At 49.0% G+C, this 15304-nt stretch overlaps 7 protein-coding genes across 7 annotated transcripts; 4 read left to right on the top strand and 3 right to left on the bottom strand.

Moving 5' to 3' along the window:
* Positions 1–1067: 1067 nt before the first annotated feature.
* Positions 1068–2837, bottom strand: LOC108123898 (uncharacterized). Its single transcript, XM_017239304.3, has 2 exons — positions 1407–2837; positions 1068–1260 (listed from the first exon to the last, which is right to left on the bottom strand). The coding sequence occupies exons 1-2, from the start codon at positions 1627–1629 to the stop codon at positions 1244–1246; spliced, it is 240 nt and encodes a 79-aa protein (XP_017094793.1). The 5' UTR covers positions 1630–2837; the 3' UTR covers positions 1068–1243.
* Positions 2838–2969: 132 nt separating this feature from the next.
* Positions 2970–3629, bottom strand: LOC108123899 (uncharacterized). Its single transcript, XM_017239305.3, has 2 exons — positions 3188–3629; positions 2970–3123 (listed from the first exon to the last, which is right to left on the bottom strand). The coding sequence occupies exons 1-2, from the start codon at positions 3398–3400 to the stop codon at positions 3112–3114; spliced, it is 225 nt and encodes a 74-aa protein (XP_017094794.2). The 5' UTR covers positions 3401–3629; the 3' UTR covers positions 2970–3111.
* A 107-nt stretch (positions 3630–3736) lies between these two features.
* Positions 3737–5738, bottom strand: LOC108123896 (uncharacterized). The gene is made up of 2 exons (XM_017239303.3): positions 4014–5738; positions 3737–3961 (listed from the first exon to the last, which is right to left on the bottom strand). The coding sequence occupies exons 1-2, from the start codon at positions 4993–4995 to the stop codon at positions 3897–3899; spliced, it is 1047 nt and encodes a 348-aa protein (XP_017094792.2). The 5' UTR covers positions 4996–5738; the 3' UTR covers positions 3737–3896.
* A 1062-nt stretch (positions 5739–6800) lies between these two features.
* LOC108123787 (uncharacterized) lies at positions 6801–7657 on the top strand. The gene is made up of 2 exons (XM_017239097.3): positions 6801–7280; positions 7333–7657. Exons 1-2 carry the CDS (start codon positions 6833–6835, stop codon positions 7608–7610), a joined length of 726 nt encoding a protein of 241 aa, XP_017094586.2. The 5' UTR covers positions 6801–6832; the 3' UTR covers positions 7611–7657.
* A 527-nt stretch (positions 7658–8184) lies between these two features.
* LOC108123794 (uncharacterized) lies at positions 8185–8878 on the top strand. The gene has a single exon (XM_017239102.3). It carries the CDS (start codon positions 8298–8300, stop codon positions 8787–8789), a length of 492 nt encoding a protein of 163 aa, XP_017094591.1. The 5' UTR covers positions 8185–8297; the 3' UTR covers positions 8790–8878.
* Positions 8879–9285: 407 nt separating this feature from the next.
* On the top strand, positions 9286–10045 carry LOC108123776 (uncharacterized). Its single transcript, XM_017239076.3, has one exon. The coding sequence runs from the start codon at positions 9401–9403 to the stop codon at positions 9908–9910; it is 510 nt and encodes a 169-aa protein (XP_017094565.1). The 5' UTR covers positions 9286–9400; the 3' UTR covers positions 9911–10045.
* Positions 10046–11105: 1060 nt separating this feature from the next.
* LOC108123789 (uncharacterized) lies at positions 11106–11716 on the top strand. Its single transcript, XM_017239099.3, has one exon. The coding sequence runs from the start codon at positions 11144–11146 to the stop codon at positions 11519–11521; it is 378 nt and encodes a 125-aa protein (XP_017094588.2). The 5' UTR covers positions 11106–11143; the 3' UTR covers positions 11522–11716.
* The last annotated feature ends 3588 nt before the right edge of the window (positions 11717–15304 follow it).

The raw sequence follows: 15304 nt of genomic DNA on the forward strand, positions 1-15304 counted from the left end.
TCTTGTGTCGCAAATCGCGGCTATAGTAAAATTCCACTGCCGTGAGTTAGCCCGCCAAGGTGGGGCCCGGACCCACTCATCGAGTTCGAGTGGATCCCTGACCATTGCCATTCCGCGTACCGATGACGCTTCAACATCCGGTGTTCCGGGTCGCACTTGCCGCGTTCTCACACTTCTGGATCCCCCTATTGCAGCCCGAAACTATGCTATAGCATTTGGGCCTCCACCAATCGGTGTAGAATATAATTTACCCACCGACTTTATCAAGCAGTGGAGAAATCATAAATCATACAGGTCCCCGATTTCCAAGAGTTCCGCAAGCAGTTAAAAAAAGAGTGAATGAATAACAGTACAAGGTTTACTTCTCGGTAGTTTCTATACTATCCTTTCCACAATAAAACTACCATAGTTTTCCTACATTAACATACTACATCTTTTCAAGAGTTACAATCAAGTACTGGGTATTATATAGTTTTTAGTTTATGATTTGGGAAGAACTCGGCACCCGCAAAATTTGAATTCCATTCAGCATTTATCTCCCATTCCGGGTGACATGTCGATAAGGGAGTTTGATGAATCCAAATTGAATCCGAATCACCTGTCCACCACCTGATTAAGGGCCCCGCCCCCTGGGCTGACGTAGAGGTCCAAAGTTTTAACGTCGTCTGGCGGAGCAACCACCTCGAAGGGGCTCTGACGCATGTGGAGCTTGTAGGGAAGGGTCTAGACTGGATATCAGATGGTGTATTGGATTAGCTTGTATCTTTTTATTGGGAAAAAAAGTGAGTGGAGGCCAATTAAGACTGATAACCAGGCCAAAACAATCCGAGCTACAGAAAACAGCACCTGCCTGTGTCGATGACTCTGATTAGTTTCTGGCAAGGGGTATTTACGTCAAGTCAGTGTTATAATTTATAAATAAAATATTTCCGAATCCACTCGAAAGGCCCGAAAGAAAAAAATCCCTCAGTGATGCATATTTCTGATTTTGAAATGAGATATTCGGATTGAATGGAATTCCAGGACGGTAGCTATTGCAGGCCGTTAATCAAATTGAAATAAAAATATTTACTTAATTGCCACTGTTGCGGCTATTTGATGTTTTATTACGGATTACGATTAATTAAATAGTGTGGCGGGCGAGGCAGATAGATGGCATAAATAAATAGTTTGGCTGGGAGAGGAGATTCGTGGCGATGATGATGGATTGTTCACTTCACTTCACTTCACTTCACTTCGCGGGCTAGCAGCGGACTCCATCTGCAAGAGAGAGGAAGGGGAAAAGTGGTTAGAGGGGGGACTCGAGCGGGACACGAGTGGACACTATGTAATCTCTCGATTACGGTGACACACTGGGCGTATACGTAACGCGCATACGTGATATGTGGCATAGGCTTCCGACCCACCTGCATTGTAGGAGATGATGCGGCGGCAGTTGCCCCGGTGGTCGTGCATGTGGCACTGGGGGCAGGGCTTCTCCATCCCGTGGGTGGCCAGGATCTGGCCGCGGTGAATGCCGTTTGGCTTGAGGAAGATCACCCGGCGCGACTCGACCGGCGCGGGGGCGCAGAACACGATCACGGCCCAGAGGCAGAGCGAGTAGAGGAGCAGCTGATGCATCGACGACATTTCTCCGATATGCGTCCGATATCCCTCCGATCAAAAAAAAAGAGAGTTGAGCTAACCAAGTGGCTTGCTCCAGTGCCGGCAGTTAACTGATTTTATACGATTTTGGGGTACCACTTATTAGTGTTCTTCGCCCTCAGTCTTTCCATTCGGCTGATAAACCTGCGAGAAGAGAGCGCAGCAGGGTGTCCCCACTCCGGAGGCCCAACGGTTGGGGCCTCGGCAACCCACGCACGGCACCCTGTTCCGCCAGCCCCGGGGGAAATCTTATCTGCCCGCCTTGTCCTCCATGCCGTTTGCAATCTGTGTAATTGAGTGCTCCGCCTTCCCCAGCACTGATTTACCGAGTTGCCGAGCACGACTCCCCCGTATCTTTGTATCTATATCTGTATCTGAGCACGGACCTCCTAAGTCCATTGGCACAGCGTCATCACGAGAGAACCCCCCCACAAGCATAATTGTGGGACGTGGCCACCCTTAGCCACCGTATTGAACTCTTCTGGGAAAACCTACGATCCTTGGGCAAACAATGAATTGGAGAAAAGGTATTGAATGGATCGTTTATCTACGTCAGGGGTTATGACTCAAAAGGCCCGGCCTAATCCAAACTACTTACTCGAAAAGCATAATTAATAGGTGGAAACTCCGAATGGATCGTCAAGAATGGATCGAGTACCCGAATATTTATATCTTATCGGGACAAATATAATGCCCACTTTCGCCACCTTATACTGGTGACTTGGTCGGCGAATCAACAAATCAGGTACCGATCGGCGCGATAGAACCGCGACTACTGGGCTTTTCAGCTTCATAATGCTGCCCCGACCAGTGAGCCATTCAAAATTCTTTGTAAAAGAGTGTGTTTTTTGGCAATTCACTGGCGACTAGCTATCGGGGCTACCACGCGACTCCCCATTGAGCATTTGATTGTAATTAGAGGACGTCACGGATTTATTTACCGACCTTATCGGCCCGGCGACTGAAATTTCCCGAAAGTGTCACCGCATAAGGGTTATGGGTTTTTGTGGGAGGAGACTCCATCGATCGTTGCTATTTTTGACCGACTTACTCACCGATCCGCCCTTATCTCTTTTGTGTCTTTTGAATTGTATCTTGTGTCTGGGTATCTAGGTATCTGGGTATCTGCAACGCCACGAAACTCAGCAATTTCATCATAATTACGTGGGTGGCGACACGTGATGTGACGTATCTCCGATTTCGTGACGAAGCGCAAGGCCCAAGTCCAAACTTCGGATCGTACCTTCCAGGGGGTTCTCCCCCTAAGGTCCAAGTCCGGATTGGAATGTTTCTTCATGGGATTAAGACGCAATTGCACAATCGACTGCTTTGGAACTTGTTTTTTATTATTATTTTTGTGGAATAGAAATCAGCTGTCTTATCTCGCTTTATGAACGGTCGGCGGCTTTTACTTTAATCTCGGCACAGACTCGAAATAAACACGAATCTTAAAATAAGTTAGCACGGCTATCTGACAATCTGGAAGGGAGGCAGAAACCGGGATGAGCAGACCTCACAATGATATCCAGAGGGAGATACTCACTCTTCGGCAGCGTCCGTGGTGGTCCCTCGTAAATCCCCGGTGGCACCGATTCCCCCGCACGTCGAATAGCATGCCCTTGCCCAGCAAGTCGGTCTGGTTTTTGGCCATCTCGGTGGACTGGGTCCTGTTCAGCTGGTTGAAGTATATCACTTTGCCCGCCCCCCGGCAGGAGGGTCCCAGAAGCAGGAAGAGCAGGAGCCACAGCATCCGCATCTCGTTCCAAGGCTCTCGCGATCGCACTGAGCCCTCCAACTTTGGTGATTGTCTTTCGACTCGGCTTATCAGTGGGTGCTAGAGATAAGCTTGTTTGCTCCGCCACGCGCCTCCGGACTCGCCACGCCAGTCCCCGGCTTACCGAGACGAGTGGAGGCCCGGAAAGCCTACCTTCAGGCGGAGGAACACGCCTCACCTCTGACTGCCCTTCTAAATACGTTTTCTGATTGAAAAGGTTGTCTGCTGCCTTCTCTAATGGGGTCTAATGGGAGACCCATAATAGGTGACAACTCAAATCAGTATCCCCCGAGCCCCCATACCGCCCTGCACTTATGATTTCTATTTTATTTGTTTTATTTCTGTCGGTTCTATCGTCTTACATCACAGGGAGGAACTCTTGGTTTGTCTCTTTTCGCACTGCTCGCTTTCCCTCTTCTCCTCTCTCTTTCAGCCTAGCTGTCCAGTCTCCTGCGAAGACTCTCTTCGGGGCGTTCTCCTAGCGTGCCGTGGCGCCCGGCGCTGCACGGTACACACAATTATCCGGATCCACGGTTATAAGGTCTGGAAGAGTGGTCAAATTTAGGAAAGGGCATCGAAAGGTCCTGGAACTTACCCTGAGCTGCGTCCTTGCCGCAACTGCGATGGCTCTGGTTTCTGGGTCTCGTCCTTGACCTTCTAGGCTGCTGTTCCGCCTCCTCCTCCGAGGTGGACACCGTTCTTACCACCCTTTGGCGCGTTGTGGCCTGCACAACTACTGCCTCTGGAACCTCCTGCTCGTCCTGCCGCTCCTGGAGGATGTTCTCGCTGGAGGAATGCTTGGGCGGACGCCGACGTCGGTGGCGCATTCGCTGGGAGCTGAAGCTCTCCTCGCGGATGACCAGCGTGCCGGCCTTGCTGGTGCGCAGGAAGTACCGCGGCGCCTTCTCCACCTCCATCTCCTGGGCGAACTCCGGTGAGGAGTGGCGTCCCTTGGAGAGGCTGAACCGCTCCAAGATGGAGCTGTGCGAGCGTCGGTAGCGCCTCTTCTCCCGCGGGCCCGAGCTGGACGAGTTCAGCGTAGAGGTGGAGGGCGGAGTGGGGTAGGCGGGCAGCTCCTCCGCCGTCTGGAAGCGGACGCTTCGCAAAGAGCTCGACCTCCTCGAGGAGGGCTCCCAGTTAGGTAGCTCGTGGGTGCTGAAGTCGATGCAGCTTCCGTGGCTCTTCTTTCTACCCTCCCCGCTCCTGCCGCTCGAACTGGGCGTCTGTGCGGCCGTGGGCGTTGCTGTGCGTGTGGTAGTGGGCGTGGGCGTGGCCTCCGCTATCTGGAGGCCGTGGAAGTTGCTCTCCAGACTCAAGTTGGATGTGGCGGAGCGCTTGCGGCGCCGCGGCGAGTCCCCGGAGCGGTAGGTGCCCTCCCGCTGCCCAGTGGCGTCGACCAGGAGGTTTCCGGTATGGTCGTACAACAGGATCCGTGGCAGGGCGATGTTGCTGCAGCTACGTGAGGTGCTCAACTCCCAGTTCCAGTTGGCCGGCTTCCGCAGCTTCAGACTAAGTAGATTCGCTAGGGGATCCTCCTCGAGGTCCTCCTGGTCCTCCTCCCCCGCCGACTGGGACATTGGAGGCTGAACTCTTGGGGCAAGTTGCAAGGATTCTGGGTCTCGGTTTCCCTCCCACCTGTTGCTCTTTTGTCCGCTGGCTTCTTTTGATCTGTCTCTGGCTATCGCTTCTTCTTGCTTGGCCTTTGGCCAATTTATTGTTTATCCCAACTGATTCTGTACAGGTGGCACTCGATAAGGCGTCTCCAAGGCTCCCTGTAGTGTCTCCGAGATGGACCTTTTGTTATATTTTGGGTTTATTGCGTGCAGGCTGACTTTTTGGCTCTTCTTTAGGAGGCCCTCGTAGGGCGGCCTCACTGTACTTTGCTTATTCGAACGCTGCCCACGCTTTCAATTATTTTTGGCTTCCTTTTTTTGTTTCTTGTTTTTGTAAGCATTCTCGCTCGCTCGACTTCTTCGTTTTTATGTTTTTGGCTATTTTTAGTTGATCTGCTCCCCGAGAAAGGCACTCCCCTCCCCCTCTCACACCCACTTGGCCACTTTCCCGAGTTTCCCTCAGTAGGGCACTTACGAGGTGGAGCTCACCGTGTCCCTTTTTTTTAGGTCACCGAGCCAAAAAAACATAAACACTGCACTGCACAAAAAAAAGTGTCGGGAGATCTGTATATTCCGCAGAAAGAGGTAAAAAATCGTACTGCTGGTCTAGGGCCCTCTCGCTCCAGCCCGCGTCTGCCGTCCCTCTCTCTTTCGCGTCCGATCAGCTGCGATCGCGTCGAGTTGCGAGTTCCGCCCGCCAACGTGCCTCGTAGAGAACTGTTCGACTTAACGGCATCTCGCGGGCCCGAAATGATTCCGTCCGCCCCACTTGCCACCAGGCCCGCCCCCAGCAGCCTGCCTCCTCCCGCCCCTGCGGCGACCCTCTTGGATTTTGCATATTTCACGCTCTCACACACCAAATACCTTATACTTTTTTCAGACTCCCACCGAAACTAGGGATACCCTCTCGAGGCGTTCAAGTATTGAATAAATGCACTAACTAGATAATAGATAATAGATAATTATATTAATAATTAATAATATATTATCATACACTGCGGTGGAACACTGAGGTGGAATATAGGTTGAACCCCAAACTATTTAAGAGCCTTAGCTGGTGATGTAGCGTATCAAATATTTGAGTGTTGATTTATAATATTTTTGTTTATCTATCACTGTCGCCCGCACCCACCGCACCCCAACCCCTCGAGCAGCCCACCGCCCAGGCAGCCTCGGAAAATCGGGGAAAACACACAGATTTGTGTTATGTTATTGGGAAATGGCCGAAACATATGTGTCCGCCGACGTCTCTTGGCTAATTTGCATCGCCTTCTTGCCCCCAGCCCCCACCCGGCCCCCTCTGGCAGACTGTTTGCCATTGAAAAATGACAAACAAACAGAGACAAGGCAGGAAAGAGAAGGAAGAACGCTCATTTGAGAGGGAAAGAGCGAGAGCTTTCCACATAATCGGAGAAATTATTGATGGTCGAAAGCGGTTACCAATTTGTGGGCTATCTATTACAATAACCAATTATCCCAACCGATTAATGTCCTTCCCATGCAGCTGTCTCTTCTGTATCCTTACGGAATGCATAATTCCACCTCCGAAGGTCCTGGAAACAGGAAGGGGTCGCATGTCTCAGCCAAACATTAATGCATTACGACGGGGCGTGTGGGCCATTTTTCTTCAATCCCCGAAAGTATGCTGTGCCTTTTGAGCTTCTCACTCCCCATACGGTCCCACAACCCCCACTCCAACAGGCACAAGGTCAGAAGGTTATCCGGCAAATGATTAGCTGCCAGCCGGAGGCTTTTGCACTGCGTCTTCAGTCCCCGGAACAGTTTAGTTGCGAACTACGCGATGAGCAGATCCCTAATCCCGGTTCTCGTCCTGCTCGTGGGGCTTTCCTGCCTGGTGGAGGCCCGCTTTCTGCCAGACAAGCCCCACAGGACCTACGTGCGTCGCCGACCCTCGCCCACGGACCCCGACGTGGAGATCATCGAAGTGCGAAAGGTCTACTACGAGCGGCGCCCCCGAAAGAAGGTGATTCTTCCGCTGGACGAGGACGAGCTCGATTGGCGCATTCGATGCGACTTCGATCCAAGTCTCGCGGAGTGTCGAGGAGTAGCTCCTAGCACCTCCTCCAGACCACCCAAAACAACAACAACAACAACCACAACTACTACTTCACGACCTACTACGACTTCAACCACAACTACTACTCCACGACCTACTACGACTACCACCACTCTGGCTCCTTACGATGAGGATTCCTGGGACTGCGACTCTGATCCCACTCAGGAGAAATGTGAGTAAACTTCAGAGCATTGAGCTTTAACTGAGGATTCTCGTACTTTCAGGTGCCCCCTCCGTTCACGAGGAGGAGGAGGAAGAGGAGAAGGATGACGATGAGGAACCCACTCCCATTCCCGAAGACGAGGACTACGTAGAACTCGACGCTGATGACTTGCCCGAGGACGAAGTGCCCGAGGACGACGTGCCCGCGGACGACGACACAAACCCGGAGAGCGGCGGGGGATCGATCGACATAAACGATGAGATGAACGGCGGATCGATCGGCGAAAACGACCAGAGTGCCTTTGAGAAGTTTTCGTTTAATACGGGGGACGATATGTAAGACTATAAGTAATCAGTCTCCGAAATAAACATAACCCATTGTGCTGAGTTGCTTTGTTTTGAACAAATTCTTATTTTCGCTTATCATGTGATCCATTAAGTGTCGTCGTGGGTCAATTTCCAAAGTGGAAATACAAATTGAAGGCACTGTGTGGTCTATACTATAGAGTCTATAGTATAGACTATTTATGTTCCATTTTTGACAGAGCTTCCGGCAGTGGCAAAAAATCTATATAGTCTATCTACTATATGGAGTAGACGGGGCGATGGAAAACAAACAGGGCGATCGTGTTGCCGGGAAAGGGATGGGAAGGTCGGTCGATCGGGAAGTCGGGAAGGGGCGCCTTATCGGATAGCCTTGACCCGCGTTCCCTCCCGCGGGTTCCAGGGTCTCTAAGAGCGCTCCAGGGTGTCCGAGGGGCCACCCTCTTGGCACGTATCTTAGTAGATATCTTAAATCAGCGCACAATTGCTCGCGATACGGGGCGATTGTTGTTGTTCGCAAATTGAATTACCGAGTATTACGGGCTTCGAGAAAATGCGAACACAAAGGCGCCGGAATGCGAATAAAATGAATGCGATCCGGGGCGCCCAGGTCAGTCGCCATCGAATCACCGTCAAGTCAGCGTTCAGTCTGGTTTTCAGTCGAGAAGCCACAGGAACCTACCCAGAGATACCCAAACATCTAATGATGAACTTCGTGCAAGGATCCCTGATCGCCCTGCTCCTGGTGGGAGCACTGGTGGAGAGCCACGCAGGTCTGTTCGACTGCGAGGACAAGATCCCCGGGCTGGGAGATGTCAGCGACAAGATCTCGGAGATCACCGGAAGCAGCAGCAGCTCGGAGCACGAGGTGCGCGACTTCTTCAAGAACGTGGGCTGCCACATCAAGGAGGGCGCCAAGAAGCTGGGCGAGAAGGCCAAGGACCTCGGCGCCGAGCTGAAGGAGGGCGCCCAGAAGCTCGGCGCGAAGGCCAAGGTCCTCGGCTCGGACCTGAAGGACCGCTTCGACGACTTCCGCGACAAGCTGGCCAAGGACTCGGCCGAGGAGATGAGCAAGGACCGCGGCTTTCTCGCCAACGTGGAGATCATCAACCCAGACATTCTCAAGGGGGAGCAGCAGTGCGGACACGGCCACATCCTGGACGCCTTGGGCAACTGCAGCAAGTTGAGGAAGTAGGGCTCGACCCAGCGCAGTTAATATTTAAGTTTTTTTTTTTATTATTTTCCTATTAATTTTTATGTGAATAAAAACAGAATGTGAATGAATTCAAGCGAGTTTTGGGAATCTCTCTTCTCTGTCTAGCTATGTCTTTCCTCCCACTCTAATTGGACCGGAGGATGGGAATAATCCGACCCAAAGTGTATTATTCAATTCCCTCTAATCTAAATGCAGAGTGTGACGATGATTCATGTTAGTTGATTTCTGTTTATGATATGGATGGATATCCAGGGGTTCCAGGGGATACCTGGATGGATTATTGCATAAAATATTTACTCGCTCTGCATGTTCCTTCCCTTTTCTTTTCTGGAGAATCCCGGGACCACCGTCTTTCTCTGTCTTTCTCGGGGCTTTGGACAAAATGCACTTTAGTCACCCGACGACTTTCTCGACGAGGCAAGCTCCGAAACGCCGCTGGAACCTAGGCCCAGCCCAATCTACCCAAGAACTTGGTCAAGTGACTGCAAACGGGTTTTAGTCGCGTTTGGGGCCTCGAAGGAGAAACACCAGATCGGCAATCGAAAGACACAAGACACCCAAGCTCAAGAAACCCAAGAAACCGGAGAACGATGACTAATTCGTTGACTGTTTTGTTTTTATTTGGGCTCTGCCTGATCGGCCAACTGCAGGCAGCGGCCATAGTCTGCGGATCCGAGGCCAAGTCGGCGGCGGAGGAGGCGGATACCACCACCCCCAGCCCCAGCGAGGTCAACAAGTTCGTCCTTAGCGTGCAGTGCACCCTGGAGAAGGCCAAGCCCTGGATAGCCAACATCGAGAAGGAGGCGAAGCTGCTCGAGGAGAAAGCCCGCGACGTCACTCGGTCCCTCTTCCAACGCTTTAACATGCTGGTGAGTGTGCTCACCCAGGACAAAGAAAAGGACAAGGACAAGGACACGGACAAGCACAAGGACCAGGAGGAGGTCACCAGCACCACAGAGACGTCTTCATCTTCATCCCCCACCACACAAAAGGAGAGTAGTCCCAAGGAGGAGCTAACCACCTCGGCGCCCCCTGTCCACATGGACTGGCTGGAGGATCAAGCTAACGAGGTGGACTTTGTCCCGGAGACCACTAAGTAGCCAGTTCTAGTAGTTCATAGAAATAGAAGTGAATCCCTAACATAATTGATAGTAATAGTGGCTTAGAACTAGTTAAATCGCAAAGTTTGTGGCGAAATTATTTATTTTCTTAATAAACACCCCAAGACACTGCAATTAAGATGAGTTCGTGGCTAAAGATGACTCAGTTCTGGTGACTTTCTCTTCTGAACTTTTCCCAGCACTCTGCGGTCGGTTCTTGGCCAAAAATAAACAAACAGAATGCAACTCCGATCCGGTTTTGGAGCCCAGAATGAATCACAAGGGAGTCGTGTTTCAGGAGTCCCGACACTTGATTTAATTGCCAATTGCCTGCAGCCTGGAAAAGATGCGCCTCCTGAGCACCTGCGGACTACTACTAGTGTCCCTCCTCCTAGTCATCGGATTGCTCTGCACTGGAGCCAGTGTCTGGACGGGAATAGGATGCCCCTGGCGGGACCATCGTGGCTGCTGCATCTACTGGGCCAATCCTAGGAAACTGAGGCCCCCTTGTGCCCCGAAAATGGGGACGGTGCTCCCAGGAAAGGCTCCCGCGGAAAAGAGTGCCTAAATATGTAATCTCTCCAATTTAATTGTCGTGACTTTTGCGAAAAATAAAAGCCCAGATCTAGTTCTTAGAATCATTAGCTTTGTGGATTTATTACTTCTCAATGATCCGATCTCGACACCGTGTTTATTATTTGTTTCTGCGTATTATAGACATGTCAATGAGGCAGTCTCAATTTTTCTACTGCGAGCCGTTTGCATTGAAAATGGAAACCAGAACAGTCTGCTTTTGAGACGATCTTTGTATACCCTATATACTGAAGCCATGGGGGTTCCTCCTATTAAGATTCGTTAGATTCAGATGAACATCGTTAGATTTATAGCTGGGACACTAGTGAAAAGACTGTGAATTTATGGACAGACGGACAGTGAACTCTCCGCCTATTGGGAAAGTCCCCGGCCAAATAGAAACACTGCTTCCTAGGGTATGAAAACAAACAAGCTGCTCACTCGAACGCAACTTGATTTCGACTTTTGAACGATGGAGAGGGAGGCACCGAGGCGGGGTGGAACAGCGGAACCGGTTGCCGGAGATCTGAGAACCGAGATCGGAGACCCGAGGCCCGAGAGCCCGGAGACCGGATCGTAAGCCCCACTGAGCTCTTCGCCTATTTACGGGGCCCAGAGACGCCGAGCGGTCAGTTACGTGTCTGAACTGAAACTGTCAAGATGAAATCGCTGGTGGTGCTCTCTGTGGTGGGTCTGGTGGTGCTGGCGATGTCGGCCGGTGGAGCCAACGGGGAACGGGCTGACTGTGATAGCTCCAAGAAGCCGGAGGACAGCGACTTCACACACTTCTTCAAGAACCTCGGCTGCAAGGTCAAGCAGGGGGCAGAGGACGTGGCGGAGGCGGCCAAGCCCTACACAGACAAGATCAGCGACGGTGCCAAGGACCTCGGCCAGTCGGTGGCTCACCAGTACGATGTCCTGAAGCACAAACTCTCCGACGAGGGCTCGACAACCCCTCGCAGTGCCGTGCCCTACGACGCCCCCACCGAGAAGGTGCTTCTGGCTCCCATCGCCCCTTCACCTCCTCCGGCCCTGTGAGGCCCGTCTTCCGTCTAGCCCTGCCGTTGGTTAAGGTAACCTTCCGTGCACCTTATTCCAGGCGGACCAGAACGGACCCGGGTCTCAGCCTCTGACAGTGGAGGATTGCATAAGATGCCTTTGTTTTCGCTCTGAATTTTTTTGAATTTTTTTCATGTGATGTATTTGAAAATAAACACTCAACAAAAGTTGAAACCGTGCCTTTGTCTCGCCAGAAATGTCTAATGATTGGATGGGGATCACAGATCACTGTTTATCAACTGAAAGCTAATCGAATCAAGTGGGGTCAAGGCGCAGTAGTCTCAGCCAAAGTCTGGGAGCGAGGCCAAAGCAAATACGCGTATAAACAAATGAACAGTATGAGGGGTAATTGAATTATCATGCGGCCAAAAAACATATAAAAATAAATACTTCATACAGAGTGACGAAGTGATTTATATTTCGCATCGCAATTATTCAAATGAACTTTTCATGGAAACAATTTTCAAATACAACAACTCGGGATTCACAGACACAGTCAATAAACTAAAATAAACATTTCTGTAATAGAACGTGTTGTTCCCTTACGTTTAGTAAGCCTCCAATCACTCTCGCTCGAAATTATACAGCCCAGATGCTGCTGACCAGTCACCATGACGGGCTCGACGCTTAATAATAATTCAGACCCCTAATTTCAGGAGCTATAGTGCTCTTTTTACAACGACCTTTTACATTTTTTATACAAAATTTAAATTCATAGCTATTATTTACCTTGATAGAGATTTATGGAGACTAAATCAATTGGGTTTTGTACAACTGCTAACCGTATCTATACGTTTTGCAATTTACAACCGATTTCTGAATCAAATACTTCAAACTTTATAGATTCTCTCCGAATCTGAATATAACCCTTCCCGCTTGTGTTTTTTTTGTTGGAGAGGCCACAATGTGAATACAATTCTTTTAAGGTACTCCGCTTGGGAATCCGATCATTTTGGACGAAGCTATCGTCTTCGGATGGACCCCTATACCAATATCTTCATTTTTGAAGGGAGCCCCATAGGAAAAATGGACAAAAAAATTGATTTGAAAATCCGCTTGAGAATCGGATGAGAATTGGGGAAGATATAGCTATCGCAGTGGACCCTATAGGGGAAAACCCCATTTTCAAGGGATCCCTCACAAAAAATGGACAAAAAATCTAAAAAATATTTTGTCTTTAGATTTTGATGCAAAATGGTGGCAAATCGATCTAGAAATCGTTTAAGATACTCCGCTTGAGAATCGGATGAGAATTGGGGAAGATATAGCCATCACTGTGGACCCTATAGGGGAAAACCCCATTTTCAAGGGTCCCCCTCACGAAAAATGGACAAAAAATCTAAAAAATATTTTGTCTTAAGATTTTGATGCAGAATGGTGGCGAATCGATCCAGAAATCGTTTAAGATACTCCGCTTGAGAATCGGATGAGAATTGGGTTAGATATAGCCATCACTGTGGACCCTATAGGGGAAAACCCCATTTTCAAGGGTCCCCCTCACGAAAAATGGACAAAAAATCTAAAAAATATTTTGTCTTTAGATTTTGATGCAAAATGGTGGCAAATCGATCTAGAAATCGTTTAAGGTACTCCGCTTGAGAGTTGGATGAGAATTGGGGAAGATATAGCCATCACTGTGGACCCTATAGGGGAAAACCCCATTTTCAAGGGTCCCCCCTCACGAAAAATGGACAAAAAATCTAAAAAATATTTTGTCTTTAGATTTTGATGCAGAATGGTGGCGAATCGATCCAGAAATCGTTTAAGGTACTCCGCTTGAGAATCAGATGATAATTGGAGAAGATATAGCTATCGCAGTGGACCCTATATGAGAAAACCCCATTTTCAAGGGATCCCTCACAAAAAATGGACCAAAAATCTAAAAAATATTTTGTCCCAGGATTTTGATGCAGAAGTGTGGCGAATCGATCCAGAAATCGTTTAAGGTACTCCGCTTGAGAATCAGATGATAATTGGAGAAGATATAGCTATCGCAGTGGACCCTATATGAGAAAACCCCATTTTCAAGGGATCCCTCACAAAAAATGGACCAAACATCTAAAAAATATTTTGTCTTTAGATTTTGATGCAGAATGGTGGCAAATCGATCTAGAAATCGTTTAAGATACTCCGCTTGAGAATCGGATGAGAATTGGGGAAGATATAGCCATCACTGTGGACCCTATAGGGGAAAACCCCATTTTCAAGGGTCCCCCTCACGAAAAATGGACAAAAAATCTAAAAAATATTTTGTCTTTAGATTTTGATGCAAAATGGTGGCAAATCGATCTAGAAATCGTTTAAGATACTCCGCTTGAGAATCGGATGAGAATTGGGGAAGATATAGCCATCACTGTGGACCCTATAGGGAAAAACCCCATTTTCAAGGGTCCCCTCACGAAAAATGGACCAAAAATCTAAAAAATATTTTGTCCCAAGATTTTGATGCAGAATGGTGGCAAATCGATCTAGAAATCGTTTAAGGTACTCCGCTTGAGAATCGGATGAGAATTGGGGAAGATATAGCCATCACTGTGGACCCTATAGGGGAAAACCCCCTTTGGTCTTCGGATGGAGCCATATATAGGGATCCTCATACTTTGAAGGAAGCCCCATAGGAAAAAATTGACAAATCGATTTAAAATTTTGCACTTAGCTTTTGATGCAGATTTATGAAGAATCGATCCAGAATTATTTTAACGTTTTCCGCTTATAAATCCTCTACCATTTAACCCCCGATCTATGGGCAAGTGTGTTGACATTTTAATGACCTTATTTGATACACTTTATTGTTTGTTCGGTGTGTTTATTTACGAGTGTGAATGCCTTAATGTAAGTTTCCCGCTTTGCCGAATTGAAAACAAAGGCCGGAACACCTCCGGCATACATATGAGTCGGCAGGGGACTTACAATTCCCCTGTTGACACTGATCGAATTAGAGATAATTGGTGCAAATCGGCGATAATTTCAGGCCAGAAATTACTCATCCATATGAGCAGTACATTTTGTTTGCATCTGAAGCTTCCGCACTTGCTCTTCAGTGCTTTTTGTGATATTTAGTTGATGTTGCTTCGAACTAATTGTTCTGTTGCTCTATTCACTCACAAATAGCTCTTAAAAAGGTTAGGTGGCAAGCCGATTAAAACCCGATAGTGGGTCTAAAGAAGTACATTTTTATAGGTTAAGAAGTTGTTGAAAACATTGCCAGCTCCTGCATAGCTCTTAGGACTCTCCAATCCCCGTTGCGGGAGAAATAAGCATTAAAGTGTATAGGAATCTGTTTATCTGGCAAATACCTCCCGGCTGCTGCAGAAACTGCAACTGCTCGCTGGTTTCGATAAGTTTCCTGGTATTTTTTGGCTTTTCCGTTGTTTTCCCGGCCAGAACTTTGCAGACGCCTTTCCCAGGCTTTTCCCCGCCAGGTTGCTCATACGCACAGTTGGCCAGGCCAAGGGAGGATGGAGGAAGTGGGGCGGTGAGGGGTTTACGACAGTCATTACCGCCAAAGTTTTGTCGGCCAGCGTACTTTCGAGACAGCCATCTCATGGGCATCGAATTATGACACTTTTAGTGGTTTCTGCTAACTATGCGGGGGCCCGGCTCCTGGGCAGGACATGCGGGCCCGAAGAGGGCCACAAAGAGGGCCAAAACCAGACACAAAACTGTCTTTGTATTTTGGCAAGTTTTGCCGTTTGAATTTGTTTGCAACTTTACTTCGATTTCACAAAGTTGCAGCCATGTGTGGGATAAAGGGAAAGGTCC

The sequence above is a fragment of the Drosophila bipectinata genome, chromosome XR (genome assembly GCF_030179905.1).
Source record: "Drosophila bipectinata strain 14024-0381.07 chromosome XR, DbipHiC1v2, whole genome shotgun sequence".
Lineage (NCBI taxonomy): Eukaryota > Metazoa > Arthropoda > Insecta > Diptera > Drosophilidae > Drosophila > Drosophila bipectinata.